The 15126-nt window shown below is 47.3% G+C and overlaps 1 protein-coding gene across 1 annotated transcript in view; it reads left to right on the forward strand.

The window, feature by feature from the left end:
* Window positions 1-15126, forward strand: part of PLCH1 (phospholipase C eta 1) — a 196146-nt gene that overhangs the window by 157549 nt on the left and 23471 nt on the right. The window contains exons 13-14 of the mRNA XM_030575977.1: window positions 157-318; window positions 14551-14622. Coding sequence (XP_030431837.1) covers window positions 157-318; window positions 14551-14622 — 234 coding nt within the window. The remainder of the gene's footprint in view (window positions 1-156; window positions 319-14550; window positions 14623-15126) is intronic.

A 15126-nucleotide genomic window follows, 5' to 3' on the forward strand; every position in this document is an offset into this window, starting at 1 on the left:
TCCATCATCCTACTTGTACTTGGAAAGGGTAGGAGGAAATGTTTAGAACATCAATAGTTTGCTTGGATGGAAGCATCCCTACTGCTCCATTTGGGTTACTCAAATAGGATTGGCGTGTCTGAATGTATTTTAACAGGATTTGTTTATTCATTTCAGAATAATGGTACAACTGAACACCAGATGGAATCTTTTATAAGAAAGAAACTTGAATCACTGATAAAAGAATCTCAAATCCGGGACAAAGAAGACCCTGACAGTTTCACTGTGAAAGCGCTGTTAAAGGCGACACATGAGGGCTTAAATGTAAACCTGAAACAGGTATGAGCATCCTTTTTCCTTCCTTATGTTATGACAAATGCAGTAATATTAATAGCAATATTCAATGCAGATTCAGCATGTAATAAAAGCTCATGGTAATATTTTATAAACAACCCTTTAAACATTAATTTATCTAAAATAAGAGCTTGGAACAGTTATTTAAAAAATGTTAAGAGAGGATTCTGGACCTGTCAGATGTGAAGGGTATATATTAATATTAGTAAAGACACTGCAGCAACTATAGGCACTGGAAGGGATTTGTCAGCATGGACTCATACTTAGATAAAGTTCACTAGTCACTGAGACTGCACATGGGTCAAAAAGTCCATGCTAATGGGTCCCATCACATCATCAGGGCCTTTGGCATAAATTGTGTCCTGTATGGGAAAAGATAAGGGTAAGTGAAGCCTGGTGACAGAATGTGAGCGAAGCAGGAGCTTTAGATGTGCTCTCACTAGTATGTGTCACATTGAGAGAAGATTCTCATCTCGATTACATGGTTATAAATCTGGAGTAACTCTGTTTAAGTGAGTGACAGCATTCTGGATTACTATAGGCGTAACTGGTCTAATCAGTTTTTTCTTCCAAACTTTGGGAATATAAGAGAGTGGGACCTCATAAACTAAATAAAACAGAAACAGTTACAAAATTAATGTAGTTTTACGGTTGTGTCTTTATTTGCTTAGTGTAGCTTGAAACTTATAGTAAGCGATGCTAACACTTTCCACTTCCATAGCTACTTCAGTCTGAAGATCTCAATGTACTTCACCCACAATAATTGATTAAACCTCAAGGTGAAGTAAGTAGCTAACCATTTTATACATAGGTAAACTGAAAAACAGAGAGATTAGATGAGTTGCTAAAAGTGACAGAAAGTCAGTGGCAGAGCTGAGAAATAGATCTCTGGAGTCCTTACTTCCATTTCATTTAGCCATGTTCTCTCTAGTACTGTAGGGCAGATTGTAAAAAACATTTCAAAGGGTTTAATTCTGAATCACTGAAATCAATGGGAGCAGAATCAAGAGAACTTGATCGTGTAAATGTTATGCCATGTATTTCTGCACTGAATTTTAAACATTGTCTGAACGTTCAAGCATACATGATGGGGGTGCGACTCACCACTGTGGGAAATTAGTGCTGCGCCCTCTGCTGGTGGTGTCTCGCCCACTGTCATCTCTGTCCCTGGACCCATGTCACTCCCAGGACCGCAGCATCCTTTTCATGACACTGCCCTCTGGATGTGCCACACTCCGTGCTCCCCCCTTCCAGGGGAACTGCAGTCTGCTGTCCAGCCACTTCCTTCAGTGCCAAGTGCAGTCTACTGTTTAGCTACTGCCCCAGTGGCGAGGAGCAGCGGGGAAAGACCTGGGCCCGCCCGCTACTCCGGGTTCTGGCCCCAGGACCTTATAAATAGCAGCCACTTACTGCATCCCCACCGACTCCTCTGTGGATCTCTCCAGGCCACTTCCCCTCAGCCCCAGCACTCTCTTTGCCCTAACTTCAGGGCCTCAGCCTGCAGCACCAGCCTACAGCACTGCTATGTCCAGGATGCTTGCTGCCTTCAGCCTGCAAGGCAGCCAGTCTACCACCCTTCTCAAGCTCTAGGGAATGACTGACCTCTGTCCTGCGGCTCTTCTTATAGGGACCCTGTTTGGCTGCTCTACATAGTCCTCTCCAATTGGCTGTCTCCTGCACAACTCATTGATTTCCCCCTAGATCCTTTAGGCTGAGCACAGACTATCCCTCTCTGCATCCCACTATCTTTTCCCAGACCTCTGCTACCAGGAGACTGGATAAGGAGTGCCTGCCTAAAGCTGAGCATCATTCTGGCAGGTTTATACTGCCCAGCCTGCTTACTTCTCTGGGAAGGAGGGAAGCTTTGATTGGAGGAGGGAAGGTAGCAGAATCTAGGGGGCAGAGCCTCCTGAACTGAGGCCCCAAGGAGGAGGAACCCATTTCCAGATTGATAGTCTCTTTTGTTGAAAGTGAATTTACTGGTGAGACCAAAGCGCCATCTTGTCATGTCTTTGACTGCTAAAGACTTCCCCTCTGATCCCTCCCTCTTCTCACAAATTTTAACATTGGTCTTTCCACAAGAGGTCACCAGAAGTCATCAGTCTTTCTCATGGGATTAGTAATTATGATTAGTTTTCAACCATGCAGGTTCCCTTTTGAGCTAGAATCCTGTCACTTAGTACATTATTTGGTACACACCGAACTGCTGATTGCAAGGGAAAATAACCAAATCTGAAATTAGGAAGTCAAACACGTAAGTCACCAAAAGGTCATCACTTTGATTATTTACAAAAACGAGTAATTTCCCCCAGGAGGAAGTCATGTTGGGCATGAGGCTTTCACCTTGGAGAAATTAATGACATCTGACCTTAGCAGTTACATTTAACGAATATGAGCCAACAAAATTGGTGAAGATGAGTGTGTTGCAGATATCAATGATTGTAGCTATGTCCAGACATTGGGTGTGATGCTGTCAACTAGCAGTATCAAATTTGAGGTCTTGTGTATGCTTATGGGTAAATCGGCATTGCTGCAGTCAATTTAGCGAGTCTGGTGAAGACAAGCTAAGTCAATGGCAGAGTGCTTTCCCGTCAATGTCTGTACCCCACGTCCCCGAGAAGCATAAGGTAAATTGGCAGGAAAACATCTCCCGTCAACACAGTGTGGTGTAGACACCACTGAAAGTTGACCTAAGTTACGTCGACTTCAGTTATGTAACTTACGAACTTAGGTCAACTGACAGTTTTAATGTAGACCAGCCCTGAGGCTAGACTTTTGCTGATTCATTAATCTGATACAATTTAAGTGGCCACTAATGATACCCATTTGTCTCTTACCATTCCTGTCTGAAGCCTTGCGGTGCTTGACTATGGCTTTTAGGAGTGATTTTTGGTCCTTTTGTCAGCTCAGAGCTCAGCAATGCAATAACAAGCTAAAATATCTGGAGGTTTAACTGATATCAAATGTTGACCTGCATAGGAGAGAAACAATTGTAAACAAGAATTAAACTTTTATGTTTTGGTAATTCAGTAACTCTTTAGCTAGCTCCATTATACTTAAGGGTTTGTCATTATAAAGCTAATTTCTAATCATTTTCATCTGATTGTCGTACCTGAAAGGTATCTACTGAGAAGATTTTTCCATTTGCTTTTGTTTTATTATACAAATCTCATTCCCCTTAATTGCAGCTATCCAAGTGTCATTCATTTCCCCATAGCATTACCATGTTTTCAAAATCAGAGTACATTACATCACGAGTTTATGCCTTGTCCTCGAGTTAATATCACATAATAGAAGAGGAGCATGGTGTAATGGTTAGATAACAGAACTAGCAGTCAGGAAATCTACATTTTATTCCTAGATAGTCCACAAAACATAGGCCCTGATTCTGTGGTCAGATATGAAAAATGGACCTCAAAACTGGTGTAACTCTCCTTAGGGAATAATACAGTGGTGTGATGGGAAAGAGGCATTTCTTGGGAGGCATAGAGCCAGTGTAATGGTCCTGCACCACCTGCCACCTTGCAGGACACAGCGTAGGTGCATGCATGAGGCAGAAAGGAAGAGGGCAGGAAAGAGAGGGGGTCTGACTGGAGTCCACTGTACTTATGCACTACAATTTTGGCATGGTAGATGACCCACAGGGAGCTGTTCAAAGCCGTCATAAATTAGAGCAGCCTCTGAGGTGCTCTAATTTAGGCCAAGGTCCAGGCATGCCCAGCTCAGCACAGAAGGCCAGAGGTACAATGGTGGCAGGCAGACAGCCACATTTGCTCTGCCATTCCTAGGCTGCACCTTTCAAGGGGTGCAGGTCAGACACAGGGCCTTATGGTGTAATGTTAGTCAAACCACTAAAAGAAATACCATCAACCTGAAGTCTAGTCACTTTTTAAGAAATGAATTGAAAGCAGTTCAAGAAATTGCATTTGTCTCTGAGTTCAGTTTTTGAGGTTTTCCAACCATGTTTTCTTACATTTTGTTGTTTTTTCATCTTCCCTCTGCTATGTCAAAGGTCCTTTAGAGATCAAATGCTGTCAAGTGAGATTTTAAAAAAGTTAAATTTCCATGTCTATAAAATGTGTTTAATAACACCCCCTTATTCTACAAGGGATTTATGAGTCTTAATCCATTAATGTTTGCAAAGTTCTTGCAGATCCTTAGCTGCAACTTGCTTCAGAATTATGAGGGATTGTTATTAATAACCTATGTTGAATCTGTATCTACTTCAAAAACTATGTATAAATAGACTTAGAACATGAAAAATAGTCTGTCCAGAGGAAAACTAGCTGATGTCTTTTGACCTTTTCTTTTTGGCCTGGCACAACTTTCTGTAAACTTTTCCTTGAGTTACCATAATCTGTTAATTTACTGGAAAGAAAGAACACACTGAACTGTGTGTCTAATTGCAGTCTGAGGCAGCTGGTCACTTATGAAGGCTAACCGCTGTAATGGAAAGTACTAGCTGTACTGAGTCTGTATAAACTCCAGAATTTGTATTTTTGGCATAGGAACCACAACATAACTATAAAAGCAGAAAGATTTCAACAAAAGTGGTCCTTACCTTCTAGTACCACTGATTCCTTGTGCTTACTGTCACCCCCCCATGGCTTTGTGCACTATCCTTTTAGTTTTGGAGATATGAGTTCAAATCCTGTTCAGGCCACAAATGAAAACGATCACCAGGATCCCAAGTGGACATTTGTTTGCATCAGAGAAGCCCTTAACATTTGCTTGTCCTTGTTCAGGAAAGGCCTTGGACTGGAAAACAAGGCTACTAGTAGAAGTAAAAAAACAAAACAAAATTATTAGAAATGAGTCTTTATTTGAATAACAAGAATATCCACAAGTACATTGGATAGTGTGAAAATAAGGGATATATAAACAATCATGTTTCAGGACATGGATAGTATAAAAAGAAGATATATGTAAACAATCATGGAAACTACTAACTGCTGTGGTTAGAAAAGTATGTGCAGTTTTCTGTCTCAGGAGTTTTATACCTTCCTCTGAAATATCTGGTACTGGCCATTGCTGGAAACCATATATTGGACTAGGTGGACCACAAACCTGTTCCACTGTGGCATTTCATACATTCCTATGTGTTGCACAGCAGGACTGAAGTGCATCGGCCAAGCTCCTGAGAGCCCTCTCCCGTACTATTATCTGGATCTAGCCAGTCCTACTAGTTCCTTAATTCTAAAAGTGCCACATTCAAACAAAATAATGGAAAGAAAACTCATAAATAATGTGTGTATTTTTACAGATATCTCAGTTACCTGGCAATAAGTGTAATGACTTCTGCTAGGAAATGGAATCGACAACTAACAATGAGGAAAAAGTATTGAGAAGATCAGCAGAAGCGCTAAGACTTTTGACACTAGGTCTACTACTAGTTTTGACTTTGCAGTTTTGACACTGTCCACTGCTATACTGTTATCTAAAATAACTCTGCTAAGAGTTTCTTCTACATACGCCTTGCAACTTACGCTAGAAATAAATGTATGAAAATGATGCATACGATTAGCAACTTTGCCTGGAGCCAAGAAAAATATCAGATGCCCCTAATATTTTGGTAATTAAAAATATGTCCCGACCTGTAACTGCAGATTGAATAACTGAAACTATTCGTATCAGAAGGGTAGCCATGTTAGCCTGGATCTGTAAAAGCAGCAAAGAGTCCTGTGGCACCTAATAGACTAATAGACGTATTGGAGCATGAGCTTTCGTGTGTGAAACTATCTGGATTCACATTGTGAAATGTTGGGGGAATATTTTTCAATACCTTTAGGTTTCTCTTCAGCTCTTCAGACAGATGAAGGGATGTGTTTTTCCAACCACAAAACTGAATACTGCCAGTGATCATCAAATTGATGTCCCAGAGGATATTTCTATACAAGTGAAACTCAGGTGGCCTAACAAACTCTGCATCTGTCCCTTTTTTTCAGCTTTTAATGTGTCCTTTACCTACACTTTCAAATGCTGCAGGATTTTTTTTTTTTTTGGTCCATCTGGATTCCATTCCTTATGATTCCAATTCAACTCCTGAGTCATCTTGCTGATTCATCTCTTCCTTTTGCTAAAGGGACCCACAACCCTGCTGTTACCTCATTAAAACATGAAACTATTGCTTGCAAATGGCCCCATTACTGGGGTCTTCAAAAAGCATTAGCCTCTAGATAATGTAACATATGTGTTGCCTGCTCACCTGGGTAATAATTGTTTCAGAGGCTGCTTGAGAAACAAGATAGTCCACAAGCATGTTAGCCTGAGTAAAATTAACTATGTAATGAATTGCCTAACCAGTCAGAATCCTCTGAATTTACTGATAACTATGCATGCACATGCATCTGAGGAAGTGGGTATTCACCCACGAAAGCTCATGCTCCAAAACGTCTGTTAGTCTATAAGGTGCCACAGGATTCTTTGCTGCTTTTACAGATCCAGACTAACACGGCTACCCTCTGATACTTGATAACTATGGAGTTGCTAAATCAAGAACATTCTTTGTGATTTAGGAAAACTCAAAAAATCTAAAAATCTGTTAGGACAGATTTTAATCTCCTTAATAGGACCTATTTCTGCAGTGCTTTGCAGCTTGTATCTTCATGTACACCTGTGCAAAGTGCATGCACTGTGGCTGTAAAATTATACCATATCAGAATTATGCACTCACTTACTCTGGTGCTAAGATTTTACACCCACTTTTCGTTCACTTTGCAGAAGTGTATATGGTGACGCAAGCTGCTGAGGGCTTGGCTACACTTGAGAGTTACAGCACTGGTGGTGGCTTTACAGCGCTGTAACTTACTCCCTGTCCACACTGGCAAGGCACATACAGCGCTGTATCTCCCTGGCTACAGCACTGCATGGACTCCACCTCGATGAGAGGAATAAAGAGAAGAGCACGGGGTGCCACTATAAACAGTGATTAATCTTATTACGCTGTAACCGACCTCCAGAAACTTCCCATAATGCTTTTAAGTAAAGATAACACTCTTTGTTTTGTTGTGATGCCTCTCTTTGTTTTGTTGTGCACTCGGGGCTCCCAGAGCTGTTTATCTAAAAAACAAACACAGCTACTGTTTGCTTGAGCAGAGGCAGGCAGGGGGATCCCTTTGGAATGTCCACAGCTAGTGTTTGCTTGAGGAGAGAAGCAGCACCCTGGGCGGGGAGTGGGGGTTCGTTTCGGAGCAGCTGCTTATCTGCTCTGTTAGGAAAAAAACAAAGAGGGCTATTTGCATTTAGTGAATGAGAGAGGGGTGGGGGAAGGGGTCGGAACCTGCAAGGCAGGGAGCTGACACAGTGTCAGCTCCAAAAATCCACTCTCTCTATCTCCCCCACGCTCCCTGTCACACCCCATCCCACCCCCCTCTTTTGAAAAGCACATTGCAGCCACTTGAACGCTGGGATAGCTGCCCATAATGCACCACTCCCAACACCGCTGCAAATGCTGCAAATGTGGCCACACTGCAGCGCTGGTAGCTGTCAGTGTGGCCACACTGCAGCGCTTTTCCTACACAGCTGTACGAAGACAGCTTTACCTCCCAGCGCTGTACAGCTGCAAGTGTAGCGAAACCCTAAAGCAGAGACAACCAAGTTAATTTTCTTCTTCGAGTGATTGCTCATGTGTATTCCACAATAGGTGTGTGTGCTCACCACATGCACCAGTGTCAGAAGTTTTTCCTCTAGCAGTACCCGTAGGGCAGTGCCCTAGTGATTCCTGGAGTGGTGCCTCCATGGTGCGGTATAAGGGGTGCTGTGCGCTCCCCCCAACCTCAATTCCTTCTTGCTGCCAGTGAAGGTGCTTCAGAACTGCTCTGCTTCAGTTTTGCTGTAGCTTGTCCCCAGAACTCGTGTTCATTCAGTGTATGTGATCAGTAGTTAGTACTCGATTAGTTTTAGTTTAGTTTAGCTAGTGCGCCCAGGCCAGGGTGTGTCCTGCGCCCCGGGTTTTAAGTCGTGCGACACTTGTAGGCACGCGAAGCCAGTGAGTGATCTGCACGCGGACTGTCTACGCTGTTTGGGTAAAACTCATCTCAGCGATCACTGTAAGATTTGCAAGTCAGTGTCTCTCTTGGTCCAAGACCTGCTACTGTTATAGATCATGCTGTGGCCTTCTGTACTCGGAGCATCTATTTGTATGGTGTCCTTCTGAATCCACTAATTCTATGTGATTCTTCATCTATTCACAGCAAGCAATTGATGATGAAGTGATAGCAATAATTAGGAAAATGGCATTAGGTGGAGGACAGAGGCATATTTTTGTCTGTTAAAAAAAAAGCAGAGAGAAATTTAGAATCTCTTCTATTTTAATCATTAAAATGGCGTTTATCACATTCAGTCTGTAAAAAGAGGTTCTTCTTCGAGTGGTTGTTCATGTCCATTCAAAGTAGGTGTGCGCGCGCTGCATGCACGCCAGTCGGAAGATTTTCCCCTAGCAGCGTCCGTAGGGTCGGCCTGGGCGCCCCCTGGAGTGGCGCCACCACGACGCCCTATAAAGGGGCCCGCCGATCCTCCACTTCCTCAGTTCCTTCTTACCGCCGGTGACGGCTAGCTGGAACCTCTCTTGTGTAGCATTTTGGCAGTGTCCTATCATTACCGTTTAGTTCGTTTATTCAGTTTTTTTTTAGTTAGTTAGATAGATCTTTGTATATAGTTTTCGTAGTTGGGGGGTTCCCCCCCCAGAGTCTTCGTCACTCGCTGGGGCATGCCCGGGTCCCTCAGGTTCAAACTCTGCGAGAACTGCGGGAAATTCATGTCCAAGAGTGACCCGCACTCTGCGTGTTTGAGGTGCCTCGGAGAGAGCCACCAAAAGGACCTGTGCTCTATCTGTAGAGGCTTCTGCCTGCGAACTCTTAAGGACAGGGCTGAAAGACTTAGAGTCCTCCTGATGGAGGCAGCCCTACGACCACCCTTGGACCCAGAACTGGCCGAGGCAGGGCCCAGCACATTGCCCTCGGTGCGAAGGGCCCCGGCATCGGCATCAGGACTTAGGGCCCAGCCCAAGTCGTCGAAAACCTGGCACTGGACGGAGTCGGGTCATAGGAAGTCAGCTTCAGTGCGGCACCGCTCACCTTCATCGGTGCCCGCCAAGAGAAGGAAGCCAGTGAGGGATCGGTCACCCCACCAGGATCCGAGGCCGATGCCGTCCACAGGTGTAAGCGGACAGGCTGGGCTGCAGCCCTCGGCGGTTCTGTCGACTCCCGCACTGCAGAGAGGGCGGTCGAGTCCGGACCAGCCTAATTCCCTGGACCTCAGTGGAGACATACGCCCCCCATCCACGCCGGAGGCGTTCGAGGCGGCCTCAGGCCTTATGGGTCTCCTGACACCAGCCTCCCCACATCATAGTGAGTTGCCTACTGTGGCCTGTCCACCAGTGCATTCTAGAGGCAAGCTGGCCATGCTGTCGCCTCCCTCCCAGCACTGCGCTGTGAAGGTGGCACAGGACCAGATGAGAGGCTCCCCGCCGCCTTGGCACTGCTCTCCTTCGGCACCGGGTGCTGCTTCCCCCAGGTCCTCGTACTCAGAGACCTCAGACTCAGAGGCAGACTCCTATCGCTCCAGATGGTCGCAGAGCAGGAGATTGGTGTCGGGGGTGAGTCACCAACGTTACCCGCAGTGGCAGTGACAATGGCAGCCGCCTGCACAGTGGCTGTTTTGGACTCCCTGGGCCTACCATCAGTCGGTAGGCCAGGCGTTTGGCCCTCGATCATGGTCAGCTTCGGTGTCCTCGACATCAGTGGCCCCAGCACAGCTGTCTCCCCCACCGGCACCATCGCCGGGCAGGGGTGTGCCATCGTCAAGTTCAGCACCCCCTAACCAGGCAACGGCTTTCGTTCGGGCTCCGCCGGCACCGCATGATACACCAACTTGCTCACTGGCAACCCCGGTACCGGCTGCGGTGCGGCATTTAGACTCGGAACTGGCACTGCAACCTCAATACCGTGTGCCGCAGGACCCTGAGGGGCCGCATGCACCAGAGGAAGGGCCGCTCCATGTAATCTCCTCGTCCTCCTACCCGGACGAGGCGGTCTCGAGCACGGCTGCGGCACTGGCCCTAGAGGACACTCGAATCCTCCAGCAGTTGCTTCGGTGAGCAGCTCAAAGCCTCACAATCCAAGCGGAGGAGATTGAGGTGGATGTGGACACTGTAGTGGACAGTCTGGCCCTCTCAGGGCCATCCAAGGGTGGCCCTCCCGCTGATAAAGACTATAGCTGATACGTCCCGCACCTTATGGCATACACAAGCCTCATTGGCCCCTACCGCCAAGAGAACGGAGCGGCGCTACTTCGTCCCCTCTAAAGGGCATGAACACCTGTACACCCACCCTTCCCCGGACTCCCTGGTAGTAGATGTGGCTAACCAGCGGGAGCGTCAAGGGTTTCAGGGGTCAACACCGAAGAGCAGGGACACAAAAGGGCTTGAGCTCTTTGGTAGAAAGGTATACTCCACGGGGGGACTCTCATTGCCAATCAACAGGCAATAGTAAACCGATATGGCCACAACATGTGTTCGGCCATGTCGAAGTTTGCAGAGCTCCTTCCTCAGGACTCGAGATCAAAGTTTTTGGCTCTAGTGGAGGAGGGCAAAGTGATCTCTCGAGCCTCCCTCCAGGCCACCTTAGATGCGGCGGACTCAGTCTCGCGCACCCTGGCCACAGGCCTGGTCATGCGGTGGGGAGCCTGGCTTCAGGTCTCGGGCCTGCCCTATGAGGTCCAGCAGATGATTCAGGACCTCTCCTTCGAAGGGCAGACACTGTTTTCAGAGAAAACGGACAAATGTCTCCATAGCTTAAAGGACTCGAGGGCCACGCTTCGCTCGCTGGGCTTGCATACCCTCGTGACCCAGCACAGACAGTTTAGGCCGCAGGCGGCCCGTTGCCCATACCAGCCACAGACTCGCCAGGAGCTGGGGCGCAGGCGGGGCAGAAATGGCAGGAGGTGTCACCAGCGCCACCCCTTCGGCCAGGTGTCTGGCCAATCGAGACCACCATCTGGGCCTAGACCCCCTATTTGATGGTACGGTCGAGGGTGACCTATCAATCGAGACTCTGGATCCTTCCACCCCTACCTTTGGGTCACGTCTGTCCCACTTCTACCGTGCCTGGTCCCGAATTACGACGGACAAATGGGTGCTCCGCATGGTAGAGAGGGGATATTCTATCCAGTTCTCCTCCCTTCCACCCCACCAACCTCCCTCCCCGTCCCTCTTCAGGGACCTTTCTCACGAGCAACTTCTAATTCAAGAATTGAAGTCCCTCACAGAGGCAGGGACGGTAGAGGAAGTCCCTCGGGAGCTCAGGGGCAAAGGCTTCCACTCCCGGTATTTTCTCATACCGAAGGCAAAAGGGGACTTGAGACACATCCTAGACTTGCGGTGGCTGAACAAGTTTGTGAGGAAACTCAAGTTCCGCATGGTCTCCCTGTCCTCGATTATTCCCTCCTTGGATCCAGGAGATTGGTATGCTGCCCTCGACTTAAAGGACGCCTATTTCCACATTGCCATAATTCCACAGCACAGTCAGTACCTCAGGTTCATCGTGGCCGACATCCATCTGCAGTTCACGGTGCTCCTGTTCGGCCTGTCAGCTGCTCCCAGGGTCTTCACAAAGTGCATGGCGGTCATGGCGGCCTTCCTGCGGAGGCACGGCATCCAGGTATTCCCCTACCTGGACGACTGGCTCATAAAGGGCCACTCCAAGGAGCAGGTAGAGACCCAGGTGTGCTTCATCAGGTGGACCTTTCTCGATCTTGGCCTCCTCTTGAACAAAGCCAAATCCACCCTGTCTCCGACGCAACGAATAGAATTCATAGGAGTGGTTCTGGACTCCACACACGCCAAAGCATATCTGCCAGAGTCCAGGTTCCATGCAATTTCCGAGCTCATCCTCGGACTGCACCGTGCCCCGGTCACCTCGGCACGAGTTTGCCTCTGGCTGCTGGGCCACATGGCGGCATGCACCTATGTGGTGGTCCATGCCAGACTCTGGCTTCGCCCGCTGCAATCCTGGTTGGTGACAGTTTATCGCCCGCGCAGGGACCCTCTGGACTCAGTGGTGTCCGTTCCCCGCTTGGTGCTGAGCTCGCTACGGTGGTGGCTCGACCCACGGGAAGTCTGCATAGGTGTCCCCTTTGCTACCCTACAGCCCTCCCTCTCCCTGGTGACAGACGCCTCGGATCGAGGTTGGGGAGCGCACCTGGGATGCCTCAGGATGCAGGGCTTGTGGTTGCTGGAGGACCTCGAGTTGCATATCAATGTCAGGGAGCTGAGAGCAGTCCACCTGGCATGTTTGACCTTCCAGTCTCACCTGGCCGGCAGGTGTGTTTCAGTCCTTTCGGACAACACGGCGGCAGTCTTTTATATCAACAAACAGGGGGGTGCACGCTCCTCTCCCCTCTGCAGGGAAGCCCTCGTACTGTGGGATTTCTGCATTCATAATGCCACTCACCTGACGGCGTTCTATCTTCCGGGGGAGCAGAACGGTTTGGTGGACACCCTCAGCCGCTCGTTCCAGGGTCACGAGTGGTCCCTCCGATGGGATGTGGTGTGCTCAATTTTCCAGCTCTGGGGCTTTCCCTGGTTAGACCTGTTTGCTTCAAGGGAAAACAGGAAATGCCTACTGTTTTGCTCCCTCCTGGGCCACAGTCGGGGTCTCTGTTGGACGCCTTCCTTCAGCCATGGGAGGATGGTCTGCTCTACACTTTCCCTCCATTCCCCCGATACACAGAGTGCTTTTAAAGATTCGCAGGGATCACGCCAGGGTAATCCTGATAGCTCCGGCATGGCCACGTCAGCATTGGTACATGTCACTCCTGCACATGTCCGTTCAGGCGCCCCTGATGCTGCCCCTCCTCCAGGACTTGATCATGCAGGACCGGGGCTCCCTCCACCATCCGAACCTCGAGTCCCTTCACCTCACAGCCTGGATGCTCCATGGCTGAACCCAGTGGAGTTGCAGTGCTCTCAACAGTCAGGCAGGTGCTGCTGGGTAGCAGGAAGCTGTCAACTAGGGCCACCTACCTGGCTAAATGGAGGCGCTTCTCCATATGGTCGGGTCAGCGGGGTCTCGACCCGCTGGGGGTACCAATTCCAGTTGTCCTTGACTATTTGCTTCACCTAAGACAACTGGGCCTCTCCCTTTCCTCCTTTCGTGTTCACTTGGCGGCCATATCCGCTTTTCATCCGGGAGAGGGCAGTGCCTCAGTGTTTGTGAACCCGCTGGTTGGGCGTTTCCTCAAGGGTATGGACAGGCTTTTCCCGCATGTGTGTCAGTCGACCCCTGCTTGGGACCTGAATCTGGTCCTCTCCGTCCTATCGGGGTCTCCCTTCGAGCCTCTGGCTTCGTGCTCCCTGCTGTACCTGTCGTACAAGACTGCCTTCCTTGTGGCGATAACCTTGGCCCGACGGGTGTCGGAGCTTCGAGCGTTAACATCTGAGCCCTTGTATACAGTCTTCTACAAGGACAAGGTCCAACTTAGACCTCATCCGGCTTTCCTACCCAAGGTCGTTTCACAGTTCCACATGGGCCAAGATATCTTTCTCCTGGTGTTTTATCTGAAACCACACGCCTCCAGCGAAGAGCGGAGGCTACACTCCCTGGATGTCCGAAGGGCTTTGGCTTTTTACGCAGAGCGTACCAAGCCATTCAGATGCTCAACCCAGCTCTTCATCACAGTGGCAGAAAGGATGAAGGGGCTCCTGCTCTCCTCTCGAAGAACAACAGTTACTAAAAGGTGGGTAACCATTTTTTTCTTCAGCTAGCCTGAATAAAGATGATGTTGCTGATTTCACATCATCAAAATACATTTATGGGAAAGAGACTCTCCTTCTATTCTTGTTTTCTGGTCTTCAGTTAGGTTTAAAATGCTGCTGCGTTACTACTTGAATATTTTCCCTATCATCACGCATTGCCAAGTCATTAATAGTATAAAGAAGCAAAAAAAATCCTGTATTACAGATGCAGATTTGAATTTACATCCAAAGCTAAGTATTTTGGGTTTAGATTCAACAGCCTCACTTTCGCTCTTATTCCCCCTGTATAATTATTATATTATCTTAATAGCAGTGTCACATTCAAGAATGCATATTAGTGTGAAAAATAACTAATTTTTAACTAATCTTTTTAAAGATTGTAGCAAACTTAAAAACATAACAAAAGAAAGACACTGCCTAAGGTGGCTTGAAAATATGTTCATTGTGCATTTTTCTTTGTACAGAACCGAGACACAAAAGAAAGTGGGAAGAAATCCCATAGCCGCTCATTAATGGGCAATTTTGGGAAATACAAGGTAGGTGGAACTGCAGTGTCTCAAATCTGTGTCTGTCTAAGGGTTAATAAAAAAGGTTACTCAATGACCTTGGCAGAACCAGGCCCTATACTTCCGTTTTGTAAAAGTGTAATTTTTCATGACTTTTAATTGTATTTCAGATAATATCTGAATTTTTGTGGAGTTGCATGATCTGATTCTTTAATCTGTTATACCAGTTTTATGTCAGCATAACTCCATTTAATCCTGCTGGTTTAATTCAAATGAAATCAGTGAAGTTACGCTAGTGTGGAAGAGGTATAATGGAGAAGAGAATCAAGCCTCCTATTTGTAATTAGATCATCAAACTGCACTGGTTTAAAACTAGTAGGTTTTTGTTGTTGTTGCTTTAGCTAAGTGCACATGTTCACAGTCTTTGTCTTTCAGGGAACTAAAAGGTAAGCAATAAGAAATTCTATCCATTCAATACACAGGTGATTTCTGCAAGTAACATACACACAAATGGGCATTTACGCATTGGAATCC

The sequence above is a fragment of the Gopherus evgoodei genome, chromosome 9, assembly GCF_007399415.2.
Source record: "Gopherus evgoodei ecotype Sinaloan lineage chromosome 9, rGopEvg1_v1.p, whole genome shotgun sequence".
In the NCBI taxonomy this organism is placed as follows: domain Eukaryota; kingdom Metazoa; phylum Chordata; order Testudines; family Testudinidae; genus Gopherus; species Gopherus evgoodei.